Here is a 20,208-nt window from a genome sequence, read left to right as displayed (position 1 = left end):
TGTTTCCAGACGTTTTACCCGATGGGTTACCTCCTCATCGACGCGTGGAATTCGAGCTCGACATGAAGTCAGATGCTATGCCAAGCACACGCGCACCTTTTCGGCTCTCGAAGACAGAACAAGATGCCCTTGATCTGTTTGTCGAAGAAAAGTTGAAGAAAGGTTGGATCGAACTATCCGATTCGCCTTGGGTCTCCAACATCTTTGGTATCCCGAAGAAAGACCCGAAATCAGGGAAACAACTTTCTCGAGCTGAGTGGTTACGGTCGGGAAACGCCACGTTACCGATTCGTTGGGTGATTGATTATCGTTGGCTCAACTCGCAAACGATCATCGCCAGAATTCTACTCCCGAGAATTGACGAAACATTTGACAAGATGTATGGATGTATCATCTTCTCAGTCTTGAATCTCGCACAAGGTTACCATCAGATGAGGGTTGCCTTGAAAAGTCGTCAGTACACAGCGTTCCGCACTCATTCTGAGACCTACCAATGGTGTGTTGCGCCAATGGGTCTTGCTGGAATGCCAGGTGTCTGGTCACGTCTTATGCGTGTCCTACTAGGCAAATATCCGTTTATCGTGGTGTATCTGGATGACATTTGTGTATTTTCCAAGAACATGAAGGAGCATCTGCAGCATCTCCGCACGCTCTTCGAAGTGTTACGCAGAGAGAAGCTGTACTGTCATCGTTCGAAATGTCATTTTGGGCAGAATCAAGTTCAGTTTCTGGGTCACACCGTGTCAAGTCAAGGCATTGCGGTGGATTCCAAGAAAACTGAAGTGATCGCCAATTGGCCAATTCCAATGAACCAAAAGCAATTGCAAAGCTTTTTGGGTCTCGCAGGCTACTACCGTCGCTTCATTTACAACTACGCGACAATCGCCTTACCGTTTGGACCTCTAGTCAAGAAGGACCATACTTGGAATTGGAATGAAGAGCATGATATCGCCTTCAGCAAGCTGAAATCAGCATTGCAATCCGCCCCAGTCCTGACTTTACCGGATTTCTCTCTTCCGTTCATCGTGACAACCGATGCTTCAGGATATTGTGTTGGTGGAGTACTTTCGCAAAAGCACAACGGACATGATCATCCGTTAGCTTTCCTCTCCAAGAAGTTGGGTGTGCATGAACAAAATTGGCCTACCCATGAGAAGGAACTCTATGCAATTAAGCTGTCGCTGGAAAAATGGCGTCATTACCTCTATGGTCGTCATTTCGACATCTACACGGACAACAGTGCATGTCAGTGGTTGGTACACCACCCGAAGGTTTCCTCGAAGCTTGCACGCTTCTTGACCTTCTTTGCTCAGTTCGACTTCACCCTGCATCACCTGAAAGGATCAATGAATGTCGTAGCTGATGCACTGTCCCGTCCTCCGATGGATTCAACTCCGAATGCGTTGATATCACCACAATTGGATCCGCCAATTGTCTGCTCAATCAGTTTTCAGCATTGTGAGTCTGAAAGTGATAAACCGACATCGAGTTTTCGCGTAATTAGCGATCTACGCACAGTCAATGCTTCGCTATCGACTCCAGATAGTCAAATTGCGACTGTTCCAGCCTCACAGAGTGTTGCGCGTCCCGCTATCAATACAATCAGCTTTCATACGTGTACACCGCAGTGTGACAGTTTTGGATCACGCTACCGTGCACAGCAACATGATGGGGACTCCCAGAAGGTGAATACGACCATGATATCTGCAGCTCTCTCGCCTGTTGAATTTTCGGGGAGGAGATGACGGATGTTCCTGCTGGTCACATCGCCTTACATGATCTTTCCGATGGTCACCTCTACACTCCTGTTCAAGATGCAGAGATTGCCACATCGGTCGTGCAAATGCAACACGCAAGTTCGCTAGGATGGACTTCGAATCTCAAAGAAGAGTTCATCAAAGCCTACCGCACTGATCCTGGATTTCGTGACAAGTATCGTACTCCGCATGATCCATACGTACTCAAGGATCAATTGCTTTATGTGCAATTCACGGACGATAAGGAGTCCAAAATGATGAGACTTTGTGTCCCGAGATCGCAGCGCAATCGTCTAAGAACGAAGATTATTGAGCAATTTCATGATTCCAGTATTGCCGCGCACCCAGGAATTTGTCGTACGTACCTCCGTATCAAGCAATGGTACTACTGGGCGTCGCTTCATGAAGACGTTTCTGATTACGTGCAAAGTTGTGAAACATGCACACGTTGGAAGCACAGCAATGCCAAGAAGAATGGCAAGTTGATTCCAATTCCGATTCCAAAGGAATGTTGGGAAGTCGTCTCCATGGATTTCGTTACTGGATTGCCAGAATCAGATGGCTATGATGCTATCATGACCGTCGTGGACAAGTTGTCCAAGCGTCCGATCTACTGTCCCGTTCACACTACTGGTGATGCCGAAGAAATCGCTCATTATTTCTTCGACAATGTCGTTCGGCATCATGGAGTGCCTGCAGTGATCATCAGTGATCGTGATCCCAAATTCACATCGCGTTTTTGGAAATCACTCGCGCAGGTCATGGGTGTACAAATGAATATGACAACGTCATATCGCGCTCAAGCTGACGGCCAAACCGAACGTCAAAACCTGGTACTAGAAGACGCACTTCGTTGCATGGTCTCGTATCATGGTGATGATTGGGCTGCCAAGTTGGGAACGATTGAGTATGCTCATGCCACGCTAGTCAGTGCCTCTACAGGACTTTCGCCATTTGAAGTAGACACAGGGCGTCAGGAACGCAATCCCATCGGAACTTTTCCTACGCTGTCTACCACAGTTCAAGTACAACAAGGACTGTCTGAGTATGCAAATCGCTTCAAGGACGAACGTGACAAGATTATTGGCAAAGCCAAGGAGCACTTACTCAAGGCTCAAGCATCGCAAAAGAAGTACTACGATCAACACCGTAGCAATGTGCAATTCAAGGAAGGAGATTTGGTTATGCTGGATACACGCCGTATTCCACTCAAGCATGCTGCGAAAGACATTGACGTCAAACGTGCAAAGTTAGCCGCTCGTAAAGTTGGTCCGTTCGTTATCAAGCGCATGATCAACGACAACGCTGCTCGTCTGATTTTGCCACGCAGTATGAAGTCACTGAACCCTACTTTCAACGTAGACGTTCTCAGCCATTACGTCTCCAACCCGGACAAGTTTGAGACTCGTGTTCTTCCGAAAGCATCTCGCATCATCACGAATGAAGACACTGGAGAAGACCTCCACATTGTCGAGAAACTTCTACGCAAGCGTCAGTTCAATCGCAAGATTGAGTGGCTTGTCAAGTGGCATGGTCTCCCAGATCACGAATCTTCGTGGGAACTCGAGAAAGACATCAAGCACGTCTCTCACTGGAAAGTTCTCGTCGACGACTTCAAGCGCCGTCAACGTGAAGTCAAACCCGGGAGGATGTAAGGACCGAGACGTGACGAGCACGTCAAGGCCCGCACATCTAAACTACAACATCCACTACGCAAAGACAAGTGGGTAAGTAAGGAACATGCACTAGGGTGCATGATCTCTGTCGTGTACATTTACTCTTGTATAGCGCACGTCAACCCACTTCAACTTGAAGTGGATTGACCAATCAGATTCATACATTTTAGCACCGCCTTGGGCACTGGCCCAGACGGCCGGCCACAAGGCCTTAACCAACTAATATCACTTTGCAATTTACGTCCAACTACCTACACGTTTCCACATCGCGGTACATCTTCACTCGCGGCCTTCTACGTGTCAAGCCTTACAACCAGCCTCAGTGAGAAGGCCGAGGCGGTGTCCGTTCGTCATCTCTTCACCCACCACACAGTACCGGTGTGAATAATGCCATTTTGCACGTAGGTATTGCTCATCTCCCTCAAGTTTGAGCTTGTCTGTTCCTAATACTCCGATCCATTGTCAAGCGATGCACCACTAATGCACTGCGACTACCAATACCATTGCTCCGCAATAGTCATGCGACCAATACAATCGTTTTCATACCGAAAGAGATTTAGAATGATCAGAATAACCGTTGCCACCCATCATAAAGCGCCACGCACTTTCTCCAGCATATTCATAGAAATATACTAAAAGTGGGAATCGAACCCACATCCACCCTTTCGGGAACCCTTCTGTTAAGCTACCTTAGTTGGGGGGGGGGGGGTTAGCACACCTCAACGCAAGGATACTCATCAGCGTTCCAGATACCAGAAGGTGGGATTATCGCAACAGCCCCTCTTAGCCATGTCGATGCGCGACACGGCTCCTTCAATTTACCATCTTGGGTGGTCACTTTGGTACATGAAGATGCCTCTTGGCGGTCCGGTCAGTAATGACAGCGTGCGTTCTGCACGCATACGCACCTCTTTGACGTCTGCTTAGACTAGCAACCACACACGCGTCTAGCTGTTCCCGTCGGTATTGACTGCCGCCGCGCTCCCCCAGCAATCCACAGAGTTGCTACCGTGTGTTGCTAAAAGATGGGGGTTCTGTAGATTGGCGATTGAAGCTACTTCTTAAACTATGTTTTAGCTGTAATCGTTACCTGATCATACATGGTTTAGAAGCACTTCATCGGGTTACCCACACTGTATTGGTTCATATCGTCTGCTACTTAACTGTTACTGAATATGGTACAGGTTCATTTGGGGGGCGGTACTGAAATAGTTAAATACCACCTAATGGTTGTGCGGGTGTAAAAAGGCCCAAGGAACCTGAATTGTATAGTCACAAATAAATCCGTAAAACTAAATTTTCGTTTGTCAAAACTCATCTAGCCATTAAAAAAAATGGAGAGTGCAGCAAGCGATGCTGGTGCGCCACCCGCGCGCGAGCTGGAGGTGGACTCGAGCGACGCCATCCGCCTCATCCTGCAGTTTATGCGCGAGAACCGTCTGTTCGGTGCTATGCGCGCGCTGCAGGAGGAGTCCCAGGTGAGTCTCAACGCCGTCGAGTCGGTGGATTCGCTGGCCGGCGACATCTCGCACGGCCGCTGGGACCGCGTGCTGCAGCAGACCAAGGCGCTCGAGTGCAGCGCCGCCGCCATGATGGACCTGTACGAGCTGGTGGTGCTGGACATGGTGGAGGCGCAGGAGCGCGACGTGGCGCTGGAGCTGCTGCGCAACACGCCGGCGATGGCCGCGATGAAGCAGGCGCAGCCGGAGCGCTACTTGCGCCTCGAGAAGCTGGCCCAGCGCGCCATCTTCGACCCTGCAGAGGCCTACGCTGGCTCCAACAAGCAGAAGCGCCGGGACGATGTCGCGGAGCTTTTCCGCAATGAAGTGTCGACGGCGGAGCCGTCTCGGTTGTTGGTTCTGCTGGGCCAAGCACTCAAGTGGCAGCAATTGCAGGTGAGGGTGGGGGTTGAGAGAGGTGGGGCACTGCAGGAGAGAAATTGACGGTTGCGGGGTGTTTTGGTGTTGCAATTACAGGGTCTGGTGGCACCAGGAGAAGACTTTGATCTGTTCCGAGGTGGGGCGAAGCAAAAGGTGGTGGATCGCTCGGAGAAGGTGGTGCGCAAGTCGGCGGGCAAGATCAAGTTTAGCAAGACGTCGATGCCGCAGTGTGCTCAGTTCAGCCGTGATGGGCGGATGCTTGTGACTGGTGCGAAGGACGGCTTTGTGGAGGTCTGGGATTTTGAAAAGTGCAAGCTTCGCAAGGATCTGGAATACCAGGCGAAGGTACGGGGAAATACTGTTGAGAGTGTGGCTATTTGGCGGATGCGGCAGCCACTGAACCGAGATGTTTGTTTGCTTGACGATCCAGGATGAGTTCATGATGCACGACGTGAGTGTGACGGCTGAGGCCTTCAGTCGGGACGGCGAGTTGTTGGCAACAGGTAGCGAAGATGGCAAGGTCAAGGTGTGGAAGGTTTCCACAGGGATGTGTCTGCGGCGTTTTGACAACGCTCACAGTCAAGGAATTCAAAGCATCATGTTCTCACGGGATGGCACGCAACTGCTGACGGCTTCATTTGATCACCTCGTTCGCATCCACGGCCTCAAATCCGGCAATACGCTGAAAGAGTTTCGCGGACACCAGAGTTACGTTAACACAGCGTTCTTTTCCTCGGATGGCAGCAAGGTCATTTCAACGTCTAGCGATGGGACGCTGAAGATCTGGAATGTGAAGACGACAGAGTGTCTGCAGACTGTGCAACCACCCAGCGAGTCCTACACTGCAGAAGTGGACATCGTGTGTGCATTGCTAGCGCCGAACGCGTCGGGAACCGGGGAGGATATTATCATTTGTACACGAACGAGTGATATGCATCGTGTGTCGATGGGAGGCGAGGTCTTGCTGACTTACAAGGGCGATCCATTCAACGATAAAAAGGTTGGCAACTTCGTTGCTTGTACGCTGTCCATGCGCGGCAAGTGGTTGTATGGCGTGACGGACAAGGGATTCATTGCGAGTTTTGCCGCTGCGACTGGTGAGCTCGAAACATCGATGCAGATCTGCAACGCTGATGCGTTCGGCATTGCCCACCACCCGCATCGCAACATCGTAGCCACTTATGGTAGCGACCGATACGTTAGACTGTGGAAGGCATGATACAGCAAATAAAGCCGCTGTACTCAACCAAATAGATTGATCGTGCTGGTCGCAGCGGCATCAGGTCATGGATACTCGATGAGACTACACTTCTCGTAATGCAGGTCGCCTCACTTTTTGAACATGAGCGGCGAGGGCTCATCAACTCCATCTGTAACAAGTCGACATACACACGCGCAAAGCATGTGGATCAGCTTCAATTGACGGCAGAAAAGATTTCATGTACCCTTTACCAATTGCGGTTTGGCGCGTTGGGTCATCCTCAAAGCTCTGGTCCTGTGAAACGCAGGAAATACTGTTAACACTACATTCCGATCAAGATTTCCAAGTTGAATGGAACCTTGCCTCGTGATTGTCGTGGGATGGTGCTGCAGTAAACTGATTAAACTGACGTTCGACATCAAGGTCTCTTTCATGCCGTTGCTCCTGGTCTATTGTTCATACGCAGCGATGGTTAGCCAAGCCATCAAGGTGATAGAGATCTTTAGCGACAGATGCATCATACTCCGGCTTTGCTGTAAACTCGCCACGATGCTGTAGAGCAGAGGTACGTGCGTGAAGCGTGGGTCCTCCGTTACTGCAGAGCAAGTCAAAAGGATTAGTGGTAAGCAACAACCCTCTCTACCGACGCCCAAGCACTTCGAACACGCACTGTTCAACTCGCTTGACAGGAACTGGCGGTCAAATGGCTTCTCGGCTGGCTGTCCGGACTCTAAATCGCATTTTCAGCCACGCAAGAGACCGCGTTAGCTCAGCCACCTCTAATTCATTCGCACCCAAGCAGCAAATAGCTCCCACCTGGTAGGAAAACCGACAGTGCGTGGCGATATCCGTTGTACTCGAAGTACTCGCGGATGAGCTCGTTGATGATCAAATTCTCGTTCGACAGCTTCGGCTTTGGCACGTCCTGATAAGCCACCATCGAACGCATCAGCCACAACAACACCATCCTCCCTACGTCTTCATATAACCACCTACCTGGTCGTCCAGCGCCGCGAAGATCTCGGCCCGAATGCGAGCTTTGATCTGATCCAAGGACCCCCGAGCCGCCAGCGTGTCCTTCAACACTAGTGCACCCCCACCCAAACCGTCAGAGCTTCTTCCCTCCACATCCAACAGACCAAGACCGCATCACACACACCATCCTTTAAATCCGACAAGGACGCCTGGCCTCCGTCTCCAGCGCTCATAGTGTGGAATGATACAGTAGATACCTGCCGTCTCCTTCAACAATGCGCACGAAGAGGCGCAAACACCAAGTCACTTGGCGTTTGTATGGAGAAAATTTGTGTGTGCCACGACAGTATTTGTTATCTTTTTGAGAGATACATTTTCGGTTTACTGAGAATAATGCCACAGCCCTGTGGTTCCGCAGCCATACTCTAGTTACCCCCAACAGCGCTACTGCGCATTCGACGAAACGCCGTCCTTATACTGGGGTTTGAGCTCGTAGCAGCTCTTGTTGGGGCCTTTGCGGTGGTAAACGCAAATCTCCTTGAGCACCTCCTTTAAGAACGACTGCAGCACCACAAAAGATAAGAGTTAGCGAACTGATGCAGAAACAGATTTTCCAACAATAAGGCTATCACCGTACCTCAGGTTGGCGGCAATGGTAGTTGAGCTCCTTGAGCGGCCAGTACTCGCGCTCCTCGAAGTGGTGGAACACAAGGTTCTTCAGCTCATCCTGCATGATCCAACAGAAAATTAGTGTTGCTCAAATGCACGAAACCTCCACTAAAAACACAGTTCGTGCCTTGCTCATCTTGATCTTCTTGTCCGACTTGTCCAGAAGCTTCGAGTCGGCGTCATCCTGAGCAAACAGAGAGCACACCCAGTCACTCCAACGCAATAACACCAAACCATTTCGCCACTTCAAGCCACGAACCTCCTCGTTCTCAGGATCAGGCTTCTCAATAGTGAACTGGATTCTCGCCTTCTTCACACGAGGCAGGTCTTCCAGCGGCTGCACAATTCTGTAAGCAAAAAAAAAGAGAAAAAAAAGCATTTTAACCCTCACTCACTGCGACGAAACCCTCAAAGGGTCGTCGCACCTCGTCTTGACCATCGACTTGATCAGGCGCTGCTTGCACATCTTGCTGTACTGGTCGTTGCGCTGGGCCATGACCGTGCAGCTGTTCTTGACCGTGCCCTCAATCGCCATGCGCCCGGAGCCATCCAGCGAGAAGACCTTGAGCTTCAGCGGGGTCTCGCTGATCTCGATGCGGTACTCCGTCGGGATGTCGTCCTCCAGCGTGCTCGGGTTCACCGTCAGCATGCCCTGCGCAGTCACCCGTATCAATTAATAATTGCAACAGTTCTCACTGGAAAGTTCTCCTCTCTCTACCTTGCGACGGCCCAGCACGCTCTTCTTCTCCAGCTTGATGGAGCCCAGCATCAGCTCACTCTCTGTGCCGCAACACACATCGCATAAAACATTACAGGATATACTTTATTATTTATTGGAGGCCTAGAGGCTTCTTGTACCTTGCACATTCTTCCACGACGCGCCGAGAGCAGTCTGGCCAGCATTATGGGCGGGTAAAGCGTTAGTTTAAGAGCCAGCGAGCGCGCAGATCGAGTCGCATACGCAGCCAGCGGGTATACATGGGAGAGGAGGGCAATACGCACCGGGATCTTGGCCAGGTAAACCTCGCGGTCCTCCAGCTCGAGGTGCAGCGGCTCCACCACTTCCTCCTGCTCGGCCATGTTCGAGCGTTTTCGTATCGAGAAGTGAACCTGGAACGGCTAAAACCAATAGCAGCCTCTAGCATCGCATTCATGCGGTCCAACGGGTTATTTATTCTGGGAAGGATGTTAATCTCTTATTTTTGATTTCCAGATCAAGTCGATACTTGAATTGGCGATATAAACCTGTAGCATCTGATGCTAATCGTGGGGATCAGATCATCTGGACACCTTGTTCGTCATGCCAGCGTCGGTGCTGCTGCTGAAGGCGGCGGACGAGAAGTACAAGGCTGCGCTGGAGCAGAGTCCTGAGTCGGGCTCGACTCGACGCGCGTTGGAGGCGCACTTCACAGACGTGCTGACGTTCGAATACCTGCACTCGGAGGAGCTGCTGCACGTGCTGACGCACCTGGAGCGCTACAGCGGCATCCTGGTCACGAGTCCGCGCAGCGCAATCGCGGTGGACAACGTGGTCAATGCGCTGGACGCGGAGCTGAAGCAGCAGGTGCTGGCCAAGCTGCGAGCCACCCCCGTGTTCTCTGTGGGCGCCGCCACGTCCCGAGAGCTGCTGCCACTCGGCGTGTTCTGCCAAGGCGACGACGCCGGCTCCGCCGAGGTGCTGTCCGAGTACCTGCACCAAGACGGCGTCTTGCCTGCGGACTGCAAGGACAAACCAATGATGTTTCTGTGCGGCGACAAGCGTCGCGACACGCTGCCCGACAGCTTCCGGTCGCGCGGTCTGCCGCTGGAGGAGCTCGTCGTGTACCAGACCTGCGCCGTGCAGAGCGTCGAGTTCCCGGCCGAGTGCACGGTGCCCGACTGGATCGTGTTCTTCAGTCCCAGCGGACTGAAGGTAGTGAAAGACTTGCCTCTACCTTGGCAGTCGATCCGGAAGGCAGCTATCGGTACGTAGAGCTTACTTTTCCAGCTCTAGCAGAAGAAATCGCCTCACCAATTCTAACACTGTCCCCACTGCATTGTGTTTCCAGGCAAGACAACCGCAGCAGCTCTGCACGAGCACGCCGTGGCCACGGAGCAGTCCTACTGGGAAGCCGATGTGATAGCGCCCAAGCCCAAACCGGACTCCCTCGCCGGCGCCATCTTCGCCTTCGAATCAGAGCACCAGCTGTGAAATTTGCGGGGTGTCAATACCCCCAAAGTATCCTAAGAAGCAGCAAATAAATGGCATCAACCAACGGACAAAAGGCCGCGTGCTCATTGTAGATTTAGCATCGGCCGCCTCCGAACGAGAGCACCGGCTCCTCGTGTCTTCTTTTCTCCTCCTTCTCCTTCTCTTCTTCTCCTTTCACGGGGAATTAGCACTTTGGAGCGCCGGTTTACTCGTCGTCCTCCGTCTTGCGCGGCTGCAGGGCGAGCTTCAGCGCCTGGGGGAGGAGGAAGACAACGATAAATAAGTGAATATTGGTCGAGGATTAAGCGGCCGGGTGAGGGAATTAAGGGGCCGCACCTCGGCGCCTTCCCGTCGCGCGTTCCAGTCGGCGATGGGGCCGGTGATGATCTGCATGGTGGCCGCGACGAGGCCGCCGGTGAGCAAGTAGCGGGCGATTCCGTTCATGCTGCTGTGGGTCGCTTGGGGCTTCTGAGGCTGCGGTGGAGAGGGCACGCCCGGCGGAATTGGGTGCGCCACAGCATAATGTGTCGATTACATATATTAATGTGGCTAACACAAGTGGACGAATGGGACAAAAGCGGACGTCCAAGTTGAAGTGAAAAGAGCAGGGATCGACGATACCATGGAGTGTATATACATGTAAGCACCACTATTTGAACGCTCGCTTTTGCTGTGCGGTGAGCTGCTGAGGCGCAATGTTCCCATCCGATTGATAACGTTCCAGCCCAACGCAATGCCTGCCTGACCGGGCTCAGCCGTTTGACTCTGTTGGCACTGCTGGGCGACGGCATACCACAACTCCACGGCAATGTAGCCAAGTCCAACGGTGGCCAGCGACGTTCGCCATGCTGTTTGCTGTGGACAAATGAGAAACCGGACCATCGTCATTTGGGGCCAGCAGCAACTGTCACCATGTGGTGTGGCCACGGCGCGTTACGACGACTCACTGCGCTTTGCTCGCTGCTAGTCGAGCAGTATGGCATGAACCACCAAAACCAAGCCTCTCCTGTCCTGTCCTCTGTTTGCTGTCGGTCTTGACACTTGCCCGCCCAGTTTTGCTCACTTCTCAAATCACCTCCACCAACACAAGTTGTCCACGGACCCAATGAAGACTGCGAGACCCGCCGCCATCCTACTCGTTACCGTGGCCGCGTTCGTTTCAGAAGCGGACGCCTCGAAGGAGTTCGTGGCGTTGATCCCTAACGGCGGCAACGTCCCCGGCGCATCCGCCATCGGCCACTCGGACAACACCGGTAGATCGTCCGCTACGAACGCATTCGGCAATGCCTTCGCGGACGCCGGGAAGTCGTGGACGTTGGGCTTGTGCCAGGCTGACACGGATGGCGACGGACAGACCAATGGCCAGGAGCTGGGCGACCCGTGCTGCGAGTGGAGTGTAGGCTCGACGCCTCGCTGGACGTCGGGCGTATCGCACCCCAGCGACGCCTCCAAGACTTCGAACGAGAGCCTCTGGGCCAATATCAACTGCACCGGCGTCACGACCGTCTCGAGTTCAGATGCAAGTTCACTGCAGCCGTTGGGGCTTTTTCTCACTGCAGGTGCTGCGATCGTGTTAAGCTTGTCCTAGGCCACCAACTCTGCTCGTCCGATCGCAGAGTAAGCTTATAAGTTGAAATCAAAGGTTTGCATAAAGAAGCTGTGCTAGGTGGTCGTCTGCAGTTGGACAGGCCAACGTGCGACCTCTAACACCAGACCGTGACGTGTGGTGGCCGAAGGAATAAGCATTCGAAGGCTAAGAATTCGGAGAGGAAAAGGCAAAGCAGTTCAGCGAGTGCCGAGCATTTCAGAGCCAACAGCCAGTGCGAAGCTGGCGTCTATCGGACGACTAGTTTTTCGTCCATTAGCAATGGGATCGTCAGTTTCGTGGTGTCTGAGCAGTAGTCCAAGTTTCGGGGGTCCATGCCCAACTCCGCATTTGCAGAAAAGCACAGCCCAAGCCTGGACCAACCTCCTTTGCACTCTACAGGACGCTAATCCGCGAATATGGCAAGACCCGGCACCCTCCTACTTGTTGCAGTCGCCGTGATGACGCTGTCGACCCCTGGAGTCAGAGCGAGGGAGGAATTTGTCAAGCTGATCCCGAACGCTGCATGCGTGCCTGGCGTTAAAGCCATCGGTCACACGGATGGCACAGGCGATTCGTCCGCTAACAACGACTTTGGCAAAGCATTCGCCAGCGCAAGGAAGACCTGGACGCTGAACTTGTGCAAGGCTGACACGGACGGCGACGGACAGACGAACGGACAAGAGCTCGGTGATCCGTGCTGCGAGTGGACCGAGGGTGCCCAGCCTCGATGGACCTCTGGGGTATCTCACCCCAGCGATGCCTCCAAGACCTCCAATGCGAGTCTATGGGCCAACATCAATTGCTCCAATGTCACCACGATCGCAGCATCGTCTGCAACAACAGTCGGAACGGCATCGATGGTGACGATTGCTGCATTGGGTACGGCTGCGCTGTTGAATTTTGTGTAGAGGTTCACACGTTCGGCGGTGAGGGGCTTCCTCGTTGGCACGTGAGCTTCGCGATCATCTCCAACTCGTTCGTTTTGCTAATGAGGAAGTCGCCCAGCAATTAAGTAAACGATGCGTTCAAGTATGCTTGCCTCATTTACAGACTGAACTCATCGAGATGCCAGTTTGCGCGTGCCGAAGGCCACTCGAAATCGGAAGTGTGTGGCATGGGGCCTATCACCGCCCCAACCACGTGCCTCTTGCTAACCAAATACCACCACTAGTGAATTTGAGCACGGGCAACTGAGACTGACTGAACTCCCGCCAACACCCGCAGCATCATTCGAACTGTCGTTTCATCTCCTCGATCATTTGGCCCCTATTCAACTCAAGTCGTGATAGTTCATCGTTCGCTGAGGTGACTTGGTACCCTGCTGCATTCATGCTACCCCGCTGCATTCATGCTAAGTCCATTTTACTTTGGAGCTGCCGCAGGCTCTGTCGTTCAGTGTCCGAAGCCAGTAAAAATGTTACTTATCATTGCCCCGCTTAGGATCTGAACACGTCTTTCACTAAATCAGTGAGCAGATGTATGTAAAGTTCAACTGGCACTTCAAACCACCAAAATGGCAAATGAGACTGCGTGCCACCGACGCAACCAGTTGATCTGCACCACCTAAATATCTTCATGCTACGAACAAGCCAGGATTCATTTCCAACGCTCAGTTTCAAAAACGCCACCCCAAGCAACACCTGCTTACGTCGCCAAAATCCCCAGCTGATACCATGAAGGTCTCCACCATTAGCGTTACTCAAATTACAACTGCGCTTGCGTTAGTTGCCATGCTAGCGTCGGAGACCGAAGCTTCGAAGAAGTTTGTGAAAATGCTTCCAAACGGTGGAAACGTGCCCGACACGCCTGCTATTGGGCATTCTGACGGCACAGGAAAGTCTGCTGCTACGAACGCTTTCGGCGACGCATTTGCCGCTGCTGGTTACAAGTGGACCAAGGAGTTCTGCCAGGCGGACACCGATGGCGACGGCCAGACGAACGGCCAGGAGCTGGGAGACCCGTGCTGTGAATGGGACCAGGACACGAACCCTGTGGTTCTTTGGACGACTGGGGTATCCCACCCGGACGATGCAACCAAGAAGTCTGACCCAAGTCTGTGGGCAGGCAAGTGCGGTTCATCGACGTCTTCAACCTCATCTACGTCTGGGGCGGCAACCACGACGACTGCAAGCTCCAAGGAATCGGGTGGTGCCTCAAGTGGCTCAGCGGCGACGAGCTCTCCCAGCACTACTAGTGCTCCGAGTTCTGCATCTTCGAGCTCAACTTCACCGACCTCGGCTTCGGCTGCTTCAAACTCAAAATCGCATAGCGAGGACCACGAGGACTCCAGTATGCACATGCACCACTCAAGTCATTCCGCCTCCACCGCAGGCAGCCTGAGCGCCACTGGATCGAGAAGCTCAGCTGTTGAAGTTGGTAGCCCGAGTACTTCCAGTGGGAGTAGCCGAAACTCAATTCGAAGTGCAAGCAGCGCAAGTTCGGCTAAGCCAAGCTCGTCTTCGTCCAGCTCAAGCACTCCCACTACCAGTGGTGCATCTGCTGTGAGCCCGGTCTTCTTCGCTGTGGCTGGGGCTGTCGTCGCTGCTACGGCGTTTTTGGCCTAGAGTTTCGTCAACTATCCGCAAGTGACAATTTTGTGATTCATGACTGTCTGCTCCACCGGTACGAGCAACGCGAAGTGCCAACGGAGGATGGTGTCACGAGCAAACGCAGGCCCCAGTCTTGACACAGTTCATTCCATTCTTTACTTTTCATAATGTCGTACCGACGATTGTCACCACCGCTCAATGCACAAAATTGAAATTTCAGATTCCGCTGACAATCGAAATCAGTTAACCCTCACTACACTTTGACTCACCCTTATAGAGAAATACCAGTGAAAAGTAGACATTTATCGATATGCTGTCCTGCATAAAGACCGATCATTGCAACACAGTAAACAACACCACAACTCATTTGTTGTTCCTGTCCGTGATAATTCTTGGCCACACAGGTAATGCTTGCAGGATTTTTCTGGTACGAGCGCGTGCCAAGTCCCCCCTTGTTGTCCGCACATCTCACATATCGGCAAGGGGCGAATACCAACTGACCCGAACTACCCACATGATGATAATATATGTTACGGACGCGTGCACACCAGCATTCCAGTGTTGTACTTATAGAATCAATAAACCACTTCATCCAAACGTACTTGCTTGCCTGCACCACCGAACTCATAGGATCGCTGGCATTCTACACAAAGGTAAAAGATTATGGCAGCCTTCGATCCCCATTCCTCAAAACTCCACCTGGAAGCTACCCCAACACCCGCGACTTGACCACTCACCTGTCCGCAAGTACCAACGCACCAATCAACCATGAAGGTTACTACCCCCAAGACGCTTCGCTTCCTCTCTGCCCTGGCAGGAGCTATGCTATTTTCCCCGGGAACCGAGGCCTCGTTAGAGTTTGTGGCCATGCTTCCCAACGGTGGTAACGTGCCCGACACCCCAGCAATCGGGCACTCTGATGGCACCGGAGATTCTGCTGCTACGAATGATTTTGGCGATGCCTTCGCTAAGGCTGGTCACAAGTGGACCGTGGAACTCTGCATGGCTGACACTGACGGCGACGGTCAAACCAACGGGCAGGAGCTCGGTGACCCGTGCTGCGTGTGGGATATGGACACGAACCCTGTTGTGCAATGGACCGACGGAGTTTCCCACCCTGATGATGCGAGCAAGACGTCGGATGAAAGTTTGTGGGCGAATATTGTCTGCAGTGGATCTGGCTCGACGTCCGTGTCAGGGGCCACTGAAGCGGCATCTACTGGCAATTCAACTGCCTCCAGCTCGGCTAGCAGCAAGAAAAACAGCACTTCTACATCAACCACCGCGGCCCCAACTTCAAGTTCGCAGAACTCGAGCACCCCGAGCACCAGCAGTGCTCCTGCACCCGTCAACTCGATCTTCATCACCACCGCCGGTATTCTCACTGTCGCGGCATTCAACTTCGTTTAATTGTTGGATTAGCAGCACAACAATACACTTTTCCCTTCTTCCCCTCCCTTTCTCCTCGGTCTTTGACATACATGCAGCAACCTTGAACAACCCTCCAAATGATGTCCTCTTCAGCGCCAGCTATCTTACTACAGCACATATAATGTGATAGCTACGAGCGTGACGAGAGCGAATGGCAGCCAGGTCTTGAGGAACCCACGGGTGTCAACGTATTTCCCCCGGAAAAACATCCAGAAGCAGAGAACCACCATGTTCCACGTCTTGCGTCCGCTGAACGGGAATTCCGTAAGACACTCGGATACGTACGAGTGGCAATTGTCCAAGCTACAAGAAACCACCACCAAAAGTCACGATCGAGAAAATACGTCTCTACAAAAAATACCAAAAATGCCCCATACAAGAAGTTGTAGGTATGGTGGCCATAGGTGGCAGATCCTTTGGCTACTGCCTCATCCCAGCGAGTCACTTGGTTCGGTGCAACGTCCAATTGAATGTATCGTGTCGGAACGCCAAACAGAAAATTGTCGCGGCCGATAGTATTCGTCCCCTCGAAGTCGTGAATAATTCTGCAAATCAATTATTGTTAACTAAAATATTCAATAACAATAATGGTGAAATGAAATGATATCGAGTAATGAGCAGCGCACCCCTCCGAGTCGGCGATGCCGAGATGGCCGATGAACGGCAGCACCCACGTGATGACGGGCAGCGGTGACCACACGACGCAGAAGGGGAAGCGATCCGAGCTCGCATCTATCAAGGCGGAGCGCGAGCCGCCGGCACCGGAATTTGGAGGCATTATAATTTGTGTTGCCGTCTGAACCAAAAAAAAATAATATTGAGTGAAAACCCCAGATAATCAACGCGTAGAAGTTTACGAACCGCTTCTCAAACGAAATTCAAAGCCCCTTGGTTAGGATGAAAGCACCCAGCTAGCGGGCGCTTCGGAACGCCTCGCTCGTTTCCTACCTCATCAAAATCTCTTCGACAACTACTTCGGCATCATCCGAGTTGCCTTCCAATACAGTTTTGGGCTCTCCTGAACAATACGCCCGCTTTTCTAATTTGAATATCCAGAACTAAATCTGAACTGTAGTAAACGGGCAGAACTGAAATTGTGTATGAACACTATGCGATGTGTCCGCACACAACACATCCAGAGGCCACCCACTAGTGCACGATACGCCCGCTTTTGTGCCAATTTCCGGACAGAGCTATCTTGCGCTATACTATATTTTACTATGCAAACGAAATACACGCCCGTCGAGTCCTGTCCTCCTCACAGTCTGGGCCTCACTTTAGCTTTCGCCTTTTCCTCCAAGCACCAGCCCCCCCCCTCCACTAGCCCCGCCTCCCACCGTCATGGCCTCCGCGTATCAGTACCGCGCGAACAACGAGAGCCTCTTCGCACTCGCAAAGGTGATGGAGGTCACCTGCGAGGAGGCTGATTGCGTGGAGTGGTGCAAGGAGGTGGGGTTGATCGACAAGACCAAGTTCTGCCACTATGCAGCATGCCCATGCGGCTCAGCTGCGAGCTCAAGCGTTGGCGCTGCTGCCGCAGTACGCAGCATGCCACAGGCAAAGAGGTCAGCCTGGGCATGCTGACCAACTCGTTTTTCAGCGAGACTAAGCTAAACCTATGTAGTGCCGTGCGACTGCTGCTGGCTTGGTTCATGCGACTTGCGCACGGCCAGGCCAGCGACTTGGCGGACGTCTCCGAGCGTGCTGCCCACAACTGGGACTCTGGGAAACAAGGATCAAGCGCCACATCAAACACATGCGCGGCATGACGAAGGACCGCTTGGACGGCTACTTGGATGAGTATATGTGGCGCTCGTGGTGTTTTCCTGTGCGTGTCAGCACAGCTTCATATCTGGCAGGCTTAGTTACTGCGATAATCAGAAATGAATAAGAAGCTTCTAAATGATATTTCTTATTTTTGAAAATTTAGCCACCAGCGATCTAAAAAACGGGCGTGTTGTTCAGGAGAGCCCAGTTTTGAGAGCGGATCTGCCTGCAAAGTTGATTGGAATCCTAGGGAAGCACGCTGGGTGAGGCGCCGTCAGTGTTCTACATAACTCCTCCATCTTGTCGCGGCTCATGAAGAAATAATTTGAAGGCGCAGAAAACGTTAAAATTTTTGACTTGGCGATGTAATTCGTGACGCTGCGCACCAAACGTGCACCACGCTTCTCCATAAACCCTGGACATGCACTCAACTTGTTAAAATACTTCTCTGCGCGGCTCGGCCGAAATTTGCCTAGCTGGCGCTTTCTCTGGTCAATACAAACAACCATTTTACCTGGCGTACTAGCATCCTCCAGAGCAAAAAATATGTCGACGTCCGCTTCTTTATCGGCACACACTGCAATGCAACCACTCAACATCCAATCAGTCGTTTCACCTGGACTTTGGTGCCGTAAAATGACTTCGGAGGTTGAAGCATTAAACGCGTTTTCACACTGAAAAGCTTTCGAAGGAACAAGTTTCGCCGAAATGGCTGCCGTTTGCTTTTCCATTACTGCTCCAGGCAAGAGCTCTTTCAACGTGCCTGCCGAGTGTCCGAGCACCAGCAGCGCATTAATTCTCACTTCATAAAACACGCACCGAACATCCGTGCATGAACGTCAAACATCGTTTTGTTCACGTACTCCAGCAACTCATTCAACGAAGATGCAATGGTTTTCTCCCCAGTCGCCATTCCGGCAACTCTCGTCAAGTTGGCATGGGCCCATCCGATACTTCACAGCAACGCGTATGGAATTCGTATCGAGAATGAGTTCACATTGTCCTCACATCCTTTCAGCAGGCATAAAGAGGAATCCTTGAGCTCTGATCTCTTGACAACAACCTTGTCATTTTGCAAAGTTGGTCGGCCGGATACAGCAAAGGCTGCCAAGCTAATTAGTGTCATATCGGGCGAGTACAGACAGTTATTAATGATTAATCTCCAGACATTTTTGAAGCATTTTCTTGTAGGCGCGACTTCGCTTGCTCATTTGCCAGTTTTTGATTGTCAAATTTTCGACGACCTACCGCGGAACTCCACCCAGCCGCGACAAATCTGGGATTGCTCCAGCAGCCTACTCTAACCATTGTTTGGTGCACATGCGCTCATGCTTTTGTCTTCCATCCGCATGCACATACTTAAGTAACGTTCAGGCCGATTCAGCAAAGTCCTCTTTCGAGTGCATGAGGTGAGACAGACGATCCCGAGGTCCGGGTCGGAACTCCTTGCGTTACGCTAGCGCTGCGGCTCTTTTCGCCGCCGCAGACCGGCGACGGACTCAACAATCGATGTCCATCTGGCGGTGCTTCAAGCACACTGCCACGACGAAGTAGCACTTCGCTGGCCGTGTGCGATTTTGTGTAGGGTTAGGTATATTTGAACAGGCAGAATCAGAAAGGTTTGTATACAATAACACAGCGTAGAATCATACATAGGGTAAGGGGAACAGCCTTTTCTTCACCGTTGCTGCCCTGAGGTGGGTTCAGCTCGCACGAGGCGCATCCGGCAATTGCTCGGACCGGAAAAAGCAGCGCTTCATTATCGGATCTCCCGCGAAGCCCCCTGCTCTACTGGTGCGACCAGCCCGAAGCGCACGTGCGACAGCCTTTTTAGAACCGTAAATGTGTTGGACTATAATTGATATAACGTAATTAAAAATTGATGATATTATTTTGCCTTTATAGGATGGATATTTCTAGAGAGCATATATGCACTACGTGTCTGCATGACTTCGGACGCTCCGATAACCTGCAGCGTCATCTGCGGCGAACTTGCAAAGGCCTACCAGAGCTTCCTCGTGAGCTCTGCCAGAACTGCTGGCAGTGGATTAAAGGCAACCGCCACCACATAGCCCGTCACCAGAGGTCGTCCCGGTGCCGTACGATTACGGAGCGTGTCGAGCATCTCAACCACATGTCCCAAGCACGGCGACAAAGGGACGCTGGGTGGCACCGCCGTAGGCGTAATCAAGGTGACGATCCAAATGTTGACGCGCGTCACACCGAGAATAGCGTCATCGATGTGCTGAGTGGAGAGAGCAGCCACCTCGACCAGCTTCTACAAGAGGACGATCAAGATTACGCGGTTGAAGATGATGTCAGCGTAAACATCCAAGACGATGAGAGAAACAACGAGGAATCAAGCCTACTCGACTTGGCGGATTTCGAATGGAGCGAAATTGATCTCGACGCGCCTCCTCTATTTCTGCTGGATGCGCCCATCACAGAAACCGTCCCTGAAACCAGTGAAGAACGAACAGAGCCCCGCGAAGGCGTCAGCGACTGCAGCATCTGTTTACGATCG

At 52.2% G+C, this 20,208-nt stretch overlaps 10 protein-coding genes across 11 annotated transcripts; 7 read left to right on the top strand and 3 right to left on the bottom strand.

Annotated features, from left to right (window-relative positions):
- Window positions 1-2,614: 2,614 nt before the first annotated feature.
- Window positions 2,615-3,412, top strand: IUM83_10939 (Retrotransposon nucleocapsid protein; the record flags this gene model as incomplete). Its single annotated transcript, XM_067935471.1, has 1 exon — window positions 2,615-3,412. One exon carries the CDS (start codon window positions 2,615-2,617, stop codon window positions 3,410-3,412), a length of 798 nt encoding a protein of 265 aa, XP_067780645.1.
- A 1,355-nt stretch (window positions 3,413-4,767) lies between these two features.
- Window positions 4,768-6,532, top strand: IUM83_10938 (Conserved WD40 repeat-containing protein; the record flags this gene model as incomplete). Of its 2 annotated transcripts, XM_067935469.1 has the most annotated exons (4): window positions 4,768-5,328; window positions 5,410-5,658; window positions 5,744-6,172; window positions 6,290-6,532. In XM_067935469.1, 4 exons carry the CDS (start codon window positions 4,768-4,770, stop codon window positions 6,530-6,532), a joined length of 1,482 nt encoding a protein of 493 aa, XP_067780678.1. The 2 variants fall into 2 exon arrangements, with proteins under 2 accessions (XP_067780678.1, XP_067780679.1); XM_067935470.1 differs by having other exon boundaries at window positions 5,744-6,532.
- A 110-nt stretch (window positions 6,533-6,642) lies between these two features.
- Window positions 6,643-7,722, bottom strand: IUM83_10937 (lish domain-containing protein fopnl; the record flags this gene model as incomplete). Its single annotated transcript, XM_067935468.1, has 8 exons — window positions 6,643-6,683; window positions 6,766-6,808; window positions 6,878-6,963; window positions 7,038-7,109; window positions 7,185-7,244; window positions 7,331-7,439; window positions 7,511-7,599; window positions 7,674-7,722. The coding sequence occupies 8 exons, from the start codon at window positions 7,720-7,722 to the stop codon at window positions 6,643-6,645; spliced, it is 549 nt and encodes a 182-aa protein (XP_067780648.1).
- A 211-nt stretch (window positions 7,723-7,933) lies between these two features.
- On the bottom strand, window positions 7,934-9,238 carry IUM83_10936 (Transcription initiation factor IIF subunit beta; the record flags this gene model as incomplete). Its single annotated transcript, XM_067935467.1, has 8 exons — window positions 7,934-8,050; window positions 8,127-8,216; window positions 8,286-8,342; window positions 8,418-8,505; window positions 8,584-8,810; window positions 8,877-8,938; window positions 9,017-9,050; window positions 9,161-9,238. The coding sequence occupies 8 exons, from the start codon at window positions 9,236-9,238 to the stop codon at window positions 7,934-7,936; spliced, it is 753 nt and encodes a 250-aa protein (XP_067780680.1).
- Window positions 9,239-9,458: 220 nt separating this feature from the next.
- On the top strand, window positions 9,459-10,349 carry IUM83_10935 (Uroporphyrinogen-III synthase; the record flags this gene model as incomplete). The annotated part of the gene is made up of 2 exons (XM_067935466.1): window positions 9,459-10,122; window positions 10,207-10,349. 2 exons carry the CDS (start codon window positions 9,459-9,461, stop codon window positions 10,347-10,349), a joined length of 807 nt encoding a protein of 268 aa, XP_067780649.1.
- Window positions 10,350-11,454: 1,105 nt separating this feature from the next.
- On the top strand, window positions 11,455-11,937 carry IUM83_10934 (Cleavage induced conserved protein; the record flags this gene model as incomplete). Its single annotated transcript, XM_067935465.1, has 1 exon — window positions 11,455-11,937. One exon carries the CDS (start codon window positions 11,455-11,457, stop codon window positions 11,935-11,937), a length of 483 nt encoding a protein of 160 aa, XP_067780681.1.
- Window positions 11,938-13,610: 1,673 nt separating this feature from the next.
- On the top strand, window positions 13,611-14,131 carry IUM83_10933 (Calcium-activated potassium channel subunit alpha-1; the record flags this gene model as incomplete). Its single annotated transcript, XM_067935464.1, has 2 exons — window positions 13,611-13,897; window positions 14,002-14,131. 2 exons carry the CDS (start codon window positions 13,611-13,613, stop codon window positions 14,129-14,131), a joined length of 417 nt encoding a protein of 138 aa, XP_067780720.1.
- Window positions 14,132-15,254: 1,123 nt separating this feature from the next.
- IUM83_10932 (Calcium-activated potassium channel subunit alpha-1) lies at window positions 15,255-15,896 on the top strand (the record flags this gene model as incomplete). The annotated part of the gene is made up of 1 exon (XM_067935463.1): window positions 15,255-15,896. One exon carries the CDS (start codon window positions 15,255-15,257, stop codon window positions 15,894-15,896), a length of 642 nt encoding a protein of 213 aa, XP_067780721.1.
- Window positions 15,897-16,024: 128 nt separating this feature from the next.
- Window positions 16,025-16,695, bottom strand: IUM83_10931 (transmembrane protein 222; the record flags this gene model as incomplete). Its single annotated transcript, XM_067935462.1, has 3 exons — window positions 16,025-16,220; window positions 16,295-16,462; window positions 16,544-16,695. The coding sequence occupies 3 exons, from the start codon at window positions 16,693-16,695 to the stop codon at window positions 16,025-16,027; spliced, it is 516 nt and encodes a 171-aa protein (XP_067780534.1).
- Window positions 16,696-17,258: 563 nt separating this feature from the next.
- Window positions 17,259-17,686, top strand: IUM83_10930 (uncharacterized protein; the record flags this gene model as incomplete). The annotated part of the gene is made up of 2 exons (XM_067935461.1): window positions 17,259-17,482; window positions 17,542-17,686. The coding sequence occupies 2 exons, from the start codon at window positions 17,259-17,261 to the stop codon at window positions 17,684-17,686; spliced, it is 369 nt and encodes a 122-aa protein (XP_067780647.1).
- Window positions 17,687-20,208: the final 2,522 nt, after the last annotated feature.

This window comes from Phytophthora cinnamomi (genome assembly GCF_018691715.1).
Source record: "Phytophthora cinnamomi strain GKB4 chromosome Unknown Contig126, whole genome shotgun sequence".
NCBI classification, from domain to species: Eukaryota; Oomycota; class Peronosporomycetes; order Peronosporales; family Peronosporaceae; genus Phytophthora; species Phytophthora cinnamomi.
Note: the sequence above shows the minus strand (reverse complement) of the source record. Positions and strands in the feature narration are given on the sequence as shown.